Below are 9473 nucleotides of genomic sequence, written 5' to 3' on the forward strand. Positions count from 1 at the left end.
GACGGACGTACAGAAAGTCGCAGGGGAAACCTGGAGTAGAGGACTGATTATTTTTGATTGATATTAAACGCGCAATAACGTAAAGAACACTTTCTCTTTCACTGTTACTTGAACATTATATTTTCTTTTCTCCCCATTTGGTCTCACATTCTCCCTTTCCTCGTGTCTGTTCTTCCATGCATACACCCACACCTACTATCCCTTAGTATCATCCTCATTTTTGTCCCCCGCTTTAAATCTCATTCGTCTGTCCGTCTGTCAGTCTGTCCGTCACAAAAACTTTAACCTTGCCCATAACTTTTGATTTAGTAAAGCTATGACTTTCATATTTCACATGTGTATTCCTTGTGACAAGACCTTTTTTTGGGTACCACCAAATTTGACCTTTTGACCTTGACCTTGACCTTGGAGTTTAACACACTTTTACACAAAAATTCCAAACTTTTACTTAAGCCATTACTTTTGAATAGTAGGTACTAGGACTTTCATATTTCACATATATTTTGTTTGTGGCAAGACCTTTCATTGGATAACAATAACCTTGACCTTAGAGATTTACGTACTTATGAAAAAACTTTAACCTTGACCATATCTTTTGAACGGTGAGGACCAAGGCTTTCGAACTTCACATATATAATACTTGTTAGAAGATCTTTCATTGGATACCAATAACTTTGACCCTTTGACCTTTACCCTGGAGTTTAAACTACTTTTAAAAAAATTTAACCTTGGTCACAAGTTTTTAACAGTAGATGCTAGGACTTTTATATCTCACATATGTGTTTGTTGTGGCAAGACATTTCATTGGATTCCAACAACCTTGACCTTTTGACCTTGACCTTGGAGATTTACGTACTTATGAAAAAACTTTAACTTGACCATATCTTTTGAACGGTGAGGGCTAGGGCTTTCGTACTTCACAAATGTTATCCTTTTGAGAAGACCTTTTATTAGATACCAACAACTTTGACCCTTTATCCTTGACATTGGAGTTTTAACTACTTCTTAAAAAAAACTCTAACTTTGGTCACAACTTTTGAACGGTAGATACTAGGACTTTTACATTTCATATATGTATTCTTTGTGGCAAGTCCTTTCATTGGATTCCAACAACATTGATCTTTTGACATTGACCTTAAAGATTTACGTGCTTATGAAAAAACTTTAACCTTAAACATAACTTTTGAACAGTAAGGGCTAGGGCTTTCATACTTCACATAAAAAATAACATCTCATCCACAAAGAAACCGAAAGCGGGGGACCACAATTCTTTGAATTTCTTGTCAAACTCTATTTGCGTCAGTTCGCACTTGCATTATTCTCTATACATACATTCTTTGGTTGGAGGGTCGCAAGAAATTTGCTCACACAATTCTCGTGATAATTTTGTTTTCCCTCATGCGATCCATCATATACTGCATGTTTGCGTGCAACCTGCAGTAGCAAGTGTCTCTTTGTTCACATTTTGGATCAATGATCCCTCCCTGATCAATGGCCCGGAGTGCCGAGTAAAGGTCAAAATTTGAAGCCCTTCACCGGCATACGGTGACGTCTCCATAGTGAAAAATTCTCGAGTGGGACGTTAAACAATTAAGGAAGGAAGCTTATTTCAACTTATATCATACGATGTAACATAACTTGGGGCAGTTTACGCTTTATAAACAGCGAAGCGGTTTATAAAAAGCGTAAATTGCCCCACAATTTGTTATATCGGATAACATAAGTTGAAATTAGCTTAATTCCTTATAATTTAATTCTAGTGTAGACAATGAGACAATATTTCCACCGGAAAAAGACTTCAAATTGAGCATTATTTTAAAAGTTACGTCAAGTGGAATAATACATTTTTGACGTAACTCATTGTGACGTAAGCAAGTTATGTTATCAAAAAATATTATATGTTCCTCTGAATGATTCAGCCAATGAAACTGCTTGATACAAGTGAAATAAAATTATTAAACAGTCAAACAATCTTCCCTAATCATAACTATGTACTAAGTTAGCTTGTTTAATACCGAGGAGCAGAGAGGAAAAAATTTAAAGAATTAATATTTTACTAAACAATCTGTAGAGCCCCGCCTTAACCTGAACCCCTGACCCAGGTGCCATGAAATTCACATTTTTTGAAGAGGCACTTACCTCTTGGTCATCATAACTATGTTCTTAGTTAGTTTAATACCCAGGGACAAAGAGAATATTTTCAAAGAAATAATACATTTTTCTATATGATCTATGTAGCCCCGCCTTAACCCCTGACCAAGGGGCAATGAAATTCACAATTTTAGAAGAGGCATTCTTGGTTATCATAACTATGTACTTAATTTATTTAATACCAAGGAGCAGTGAAGAAGATTTTTAAAGAAACAATGTACTTTTACTACATGATTTATATAGCCCCGCCCTAACACCAGAACCCCTGACCCAGTGGGCCATGAATTTCCCAAGTTTTGTGGAGGACGCAATGCTGATTTAATCAAGTCGACAGTTTGACTGCTTGATGTTCCGGAGTAAAGAAGATGATTTTTAAAAGATTGCATTCATTTTAGTTGTTTTGGCCACACCTTTCACAATTTTGTTCCCCTTTACCCATAGATGCTGTATACAAAATTTCGTTGAAATTGGTTCAGTGGTTTCAGAAAGGCTAAAATTGTTCAAAAGTTTATTTGGACGTCCTACGACGACAGACAAATATAGCAATAGTTTTTTGGGGTAGCCTAAAATATTGTTAAAGTATGAGAAAATGGTCGTTTTTGTTCTTTTTAGTGTGAGTATGCTTTTTAATAGGTAATTATTTTCAGTCTTTGTGAGACTTTTGTAAATTGTCGAGATTTTACATTTAGAATACTTTAGTATAAGATGAAATACGAATCACAACTTTGGATATAATTGAAATTCAATTTTTCACTTTTTATCTTTTTATCTGTCGCACTTAAGGCACTTCGCCTGCCTTATCCCTCAATCTTCTTTGAATATAAACAATCTTAGGATGAGTCTAATTTTATAATGATTAACAAATGCTTGCCATACCTTTTCCAATACTCTTTTCTTTTTTTCAGAAATTCCCAGTTTGACTTCTTTCTTGTTTTGGGGGAAGGAGAGGTCAGATATTTTTTTACTCATACTGGGGCAGAAATTTTCAGAACTCTCACTTCGGTACTCAACATGAAGACAGAGCGTATCATCAGAGCGTCCTCTGATGGCTCCTGTCAAGGCAGAGAGAGTGGAAATCTTCAAGGTGCCATCAGAGGCAATCATTGCTACCATCTACAACTATCAGATGAAACGAAGAACCATAGTGAGTACCTGTGCACAATCTATACATGTATTTCTTTTCTTTTAGAATGTTGTAACTTTCCAAATCAAACATTATATCTGTTCTAAGCATCTCTTTATAATAAGATATATGTTGGAATGGAATAGTTGGTGGAACCCTAATTAAGATCTAGTAGAATCAGTTTTCAGAAAAACGTCGTACTGATTTTTAAAACTGTTTCAATTACATGTAATTTAAACCAAATACCTCCTACACTCAAAGGCTTGTCTGAGTGACTTTGGACATGCTGTTCTTTGCCAGATTTTCCACCTTATAATACACATTAATGCTAACCCCCCCCCCCCCCTCCACCAAGCTGATTTGAACAATTGAGAATATACACTACATAAGGATGCTTCACATACGTTTCAGCTATTATGGCGCAGTAGATCTTAAAAACAAAAATTTCTATTGATTATAGTTTAACGTCGATCTCCACTGCGGCCAACCCTACCCCAACCCTATCCCAACGGTTAATTATTTGAACAAAATTTAATCTACACTATCTGTAAATATTTTCATACAACCAATCATGGTTTTGCTGTTTTAAAGATAATTTTTAAAGATTGTTTCTATAACTTTACTCACCTACTGTGAAGAATTTTTTTTAAAACTTAGATCACTCATTGTGGTCACATCCAACCTCTGAGGTCACGATTTGACTAAATTTGAAATTACACTACTTTAGGATTCTTTTAAATGAATAAAACAAATAAAAACAATTTTCCTTAGATTTTTAAAGAAATTTCTTAAGTATTTCTTTGTTAAACTATAATACGTCGTGGCATCAAACTACCCCTGGGGTTTCCTGATTTAGACAAATTTTGATCTACATAGTAACATTACCTGATGACAATTCCACATGTGATTCATCTTTACTAGACAAGGGGTTCTTAAGAAGATTTTTAAAAGATTCTATTAACTTTTTCACTTATTTGTAATTATCTCCCCTTAGAAAAGAATGTGGCCTTTTTAATACTTTAATATCCCTCACCCTAGGATACTAAATGGCAAGTTTGGTTGAAATTGACCCGATAGCTCTTACAGACATATGAATAAAACAAAATTAAAGATGGACCATGGACAAAATGTGATCAGAAAAGATTTTCTTAGCTTTCGGCTGAGGTGAGGTAAAAATTGTTATTACCTCCTTTTCCATATTTCAAAAGAACAATTATACACAATAAATTTCTTTTTGGTATTAAAATGTAGTCAATACGGTTATCATGGCTATTAACCGATTTTTAACGTCTCTTAAATTAAGTATTAAATAATCCAAGAGTAAAAGAAAGCTGAAATTCATATGTATTTTTTTTTTTCATAAAACAGTAATATTTTTTGCTTAGCCCCCTTCCCCCCCCCCAAAAAAAAAATAATCAAAGTACTCAGAAGTACAGAGAGCCGGGCTCATTTACAGAGTAGAATGGGTTTCTTACATGAATCACGTTTATATTATGATGAAAAAATTATTTTAAAACTATCAATATCAATGATAAGATACTGACAGTGAGTTTTTCAATCCTAATAACTCGTGGGGATCCGGGTTAAAATAGGTCCTCAGTTCCCCCTTGCTTGTCGTAAAAGGCGACAAAATGGGGCGGTCCTTCGGATGAGACCGTATAAACCGAGGCCCCGTGTCACAGCAGGTGTGGCACGATAAAGATTCCTCCCTGCTCAATGGCCCTGAGTGTCGAGCATAGGCCCAAATTTGCAGCCCTTCACCGGCAATGGTTACGTCTCCATAGATAAAACTTCGTTTTATTTTTGTTGCTTTATTTAGCGTTTGTATTATCTCAAAAGCGGTTGAGAGTAAAAACTATATTTTTGCACGTAACTTAAAATGGTGACTATGGGGTCAACATCCTGCCTTGAACAGGATCACATAAGCCGGCAATTGCTCTTTGAGCAATAAGTCCGGCTAAAAATGAAAGAAAAAAAACTGCTTTCCACAATTTGGTTGAAGATATTTTTTTTAGCTTTTTGCGCCCGGCGCGATAGATCCAGGGCATACATTGCTTTTGTCCTGTCTGTTTGTCTGCAAACTTTAACCTTCACTATTACTTTTGAACCATAAAAGACTATTTGGTATGCATAATTTACTAATTTAGCTCTTTCAGATGACATCAAAAAGAAGTCTTGTTTGCAGCTAAAACACCTTCCAGAAGACAACAAAGTTGTTCTGATGAAGAAATGGGAGGGGGAGATAAGAAATTTCACAGCCCCTCATTTGATAACCTCTTCTGATGCTCTGTCAAAGGAGGACGGACAGAGAGTGTCCATTTGTGAAGTTGTAAAGGAAGTCAGCATAACTCTCACCAACTTTTCAAAATAAATCAAACACTTTGTCAAAGAAAGATGGACGTCTGATTTATTAAGTTATCAAACTATTTTAAAAAATCTATTTAAAACTATTTTTCTTTGCAAATATTTTTCGCTCTCTCTAACTACAAGCTTCCAGTCTATATTCGTAATTTCAATGTAAATATCATTAAAATTATCTATATTTTTTTAAATGTAAAACTAAATTCCTATCAAAATATTAAATGTTTTCTCGACATGTTCTGAAAATTAAACGTTGAATATATCTAGTCTGTAAAAACGTTGAATACATTTAGTCTGTTTGTATATTTTGGCAGCGCACTGTAGTGTACTGTAGTTCTATCCCTAAGATCTGATTCTAATCTGACCCAATCCCTGAATGTTGTAGGGATTCCAGTGGCTTTAATTCGTTCCCCTACAACACGTTACAATACAACATGTTTCTATGTCGGATTATGATCTCGGCCAATTCCAATTTACGGTTTAGAGTTATGATTGGTCGATAATAATGCTTGGTTACCCGGACATAAGTGAAAGTGAATCCATACCAGATATACATTCTAATAATGTTGCTATTCACACCCTATTACCGGCAACTGGGACGACAGGAGCAACTGTGACAACAGACGCGAAAGTTGTAGATCGCATCACAGGTTGGTGATTTTAAAGTAAAATTGTGGCAATTTAAAACATCCATTTACTACAGTATTGTGGTTTCCTGATTTGGTCAAACCATAAACTTCTTCTTCTTAGAATATTTAACCACGATTTACTCATTAAAATGGAAAAGGAAAAGAGGAAAGTTAAAAATTAACCGTCGTCCACCGAAAATTGGTCAAACTGAGCGTATTTCATTAAAACTGTTACTTCGATGTCAGATTTCTTTTTGTATATAAAAAATTAAGGCTCTTTACGATCTAAGTACAAAATGTGAATAGTCTTACTTGTTTAAGAAGCGTGCTGCAAACGTTTGATTTTGGTGGGTAAACATTTTTTGGCTATCGTGTACAACAGATAGATGATTTCTATGGCAAACACAAAAAGAAATCTGACATCGACCCCTACTGGACAGAGCCCACTACAATGTCTGAAGGGCGATTTAAGGTGAACTTGATTTAGATGCAGTATTCCCAGGGGATGGAATGAATACCGTTGGTTTAGATGAAAACTGTAACCTGTAGATTCTTAATAATCGCGTAATTTCTTGAGACACACCATTCGGGAAATAAATTACTTTTATTTATAAGGTTGTGAAATCTATATAAAATCTTTTGATCAAATGTCCCTTTGACAAGTTTTATTCTCGCACTTTGACGTTGAAAAGCCACGAAAAATAAGGAATCTAAAGTAAAGAGTGTGTTAAAAAATTATTGTTTCTGTCAATCAATATCGGTTTTCATGATGATTTTAAATTTATATGTTTTTAAAAGAAAATGAGATGTTAAACTAAAAAAATTACCCCTAGTTGAACAATGTTAAATGTTTAATATTCAGTCTTGAAACTCTTTACATGCATTAACATGTATATTAACCTGCTGTGCTACAATTCTAGTAGTGTTTTAATTTTCATTGACAAAAGCACAATTCACCTCTGTATGATATATGTAATGTCTGTTTTATAGTTGTCCTTTGTTGCTGAGGTCCCCGCTCTAGGAATGGCTCGGTACCAGATCTCTGTATGATATATGTAATGTCTGTTTTATAGCTGTCCTTTGTTGCTGAGGTCCCCGCTCTAGGAATGGCTCGGTACCAGATCTCTGTATGATATATGTAATGTCTGTTTTATAGTTGTCCTTCGTTGCTGAGGTCCCCACTCTAGGAATCGCTCGGTACCAGATCTCTGTATGATATATGTAATGTCTGTTTTAAAGTTGTCCTTTGTTGCTGAGGTCCCCGCTCTAGGAATCACTTGGTACCAGATCTCTGTATGATATATGTAATGTCTGTTTTATAGTTGTCCTTTGTTGCTGAGGTCCCCGCTCTAGGAATGGCTCGGTACCAGATCTCTGTATGATATATGTAATGTCTGTTTTATAGCTGTCCTTTGTTGCTGAGGTCCCTGCTCTAGGAATCGCTCGGTACCAGATCACACAGAAGGAACATAACTCTCATAACAGCCACAGTAAAGTCACATTCTACAACAGTGGAGATCCCTCCTCTGAGTAAGTTCTCAATCTAAATAAGTCTAAATTTTAAGTCCCATCTGAGTAAGTCTTATCTGAGTTAGTCAAAATTTTAATTACCATCTGACTAAGTCTAAATTTTAAGTCCCATCTGAGTAAGTCTAAATTTTTAGTTCCCATCTTAATTTGTCTAAAATTAGAGTCCTATTTGAGTTGGTCTAAATTTTTAGTCCATCTGAGTTAGTCAAAATTTTAAGTTTCATCTGAGTTAGACTAATTTTTTAAGTCCCATCTGAGTTAAACAAAATTTTAAGTCTCTTCTGAGTAAGTAAAAGTTTTAAGTCTTTCCTGAGTTAGTCTAAATTTCAAGTCTCATCTGAGTTAGTCAAAATTGTGAGTCCCATTTGAGAAAGCCTTAATTGAAGTCTGGTCTGTCTTAAGTTCTGTAAAGTAAATCAATGTTCTCTTGGCAGCGATCAATAAATACTGGTAAAGGAGTAAAAAGGAATATTTATTAAGCTGCATGATTTTTGAATATGTTAGAGAATAAAGAAAAGAAAAGGTTACATCTTTGATTTTGCCTGGGGGCCATAAAATTTAGACAAGCTCACCTTTGATTTCAGTCTCATTTTTACCAAAGAAATATATAGTGGAGAAGTAAGATTTGATTAAAACTGAGATTGTCAACATTTTATGGCCCCCAGGCCAGATTTAAAAATCTCTAAAAATGTTTGCTGTGATCAGGGCTCAAGATTGAACAATGGAGCATCTTTTGTTTTTAATTTGCAAAGATTTACAAGATCTGCATAGTACAACTGAACAATGTTATTTTTAAGTCTGTAATGTTACTGGTATTTTTTCAGCTCTGCATTTAAAGTAGAAAGGAAAAGTTCTGCGGAGTTCAGCCTTGAAAACTTGTTTCTGAAAGTGACGTTCTCTGGAACCACTGGACTGCTGAGGGTATCTTATTTCTGTTTTGATATAATTTATCACAAATCACAGAAAGAAACATCAGTCAAATACAAAAAACCTAGAGTATATTTATTCTGTTTCAATATAATTAATTATAAATCACAGAAAGTAAAAGTCAGTCAAATACAAACACTTAATAAATACAGTCTAAACATTTAACTTAAACCTGGCTCATACATACAAGAACAGTATTCCCGGATTATTCAAGTCTAACCTTCCATTAGGATTATGTATCTGACACAGATTATTTTGAAAAATGCGTTGCTTGTAATAAATTGATTTCATATTTTTTAGGGGGGGGGGGGGGGCTAATAAAGAACAACAGTTAATTAAGTGTTATATGATGTGAATCTTTGTGGTATTTGTGTTGCTGACCTTGAATTAGTTGAGTTTCTCTGATTGCAGACAGTAACAACTAAATCCTCAGGTGATTCCCACAGGTCAGAGGTCAGCTTCCAGACGTACGGAGCGCGCTCAGGAAAGGAACGTAGCGGAGCCTACCTGTTCATACCTGATGGACCAGCAAAGGTAATCAAGTTACTGATAGAAGTTATTGTACAAAAGTAAAAATAATTTACAACGGTATTGTTCATACCCGACGGACCAACAGAGGTAAAAAAAAAGTTTACAACATTATTGAATTTCACAAAATAATTACACAAACAAATGTTTGCTGCCAAAAGCTAAGTATTATTTAAGTAACCTATATTTTCGCTTTTCAACTGCTACTGGGATGTCATCAACAC

The 9473-nt window shown here is 34.9% G+C and overlaps 1 protein-coding gene across 1 annotated transcript; it reads left to right on the top strand.

Moving 5' to 3' along the window:
* Positions 1–3162: 3162 nt before the first annotated feature.
* On the top strand, positions 3163–9290 carry LOC134277249 (alpha-mannosidase 2-like; the record flags this gene model as incomplete). The annotated part of the gene is made up of 6 exons (XM_062759567.1): positions 3163–3295; positions 5422–5612; positions 6647–6736; positions 7670–7794; positions 8619–8715; positions 9133–9290. Coding segments are annotated over exons 1-6 (794 nt in total), but the record flags the coding sequence as incomplete, so codon positions are not given.
* Between the last annotated feature and the right edge of the window lie 183 nt (positions 9291–9473).

The sequence above is a fragment of the Saccostrea cucullata genome, unplaced genomic scaffold (genome assembly GCF_032062105.1).
Source record: "Saccostrea cucullata isolate Sc308-1 unplaced genomic scaffold, CSIRO_AGI_Scuc_v1 ctg6534, whole genome shotgun sequence".
Classification (NCBI taxonomy): domain Eukaryota; kingdom Metazoa; phylum Mollusca; class Bivalvia; order Ostreida; family Ostreidae; genus Saccostrea; species Saccostrea cuccullata.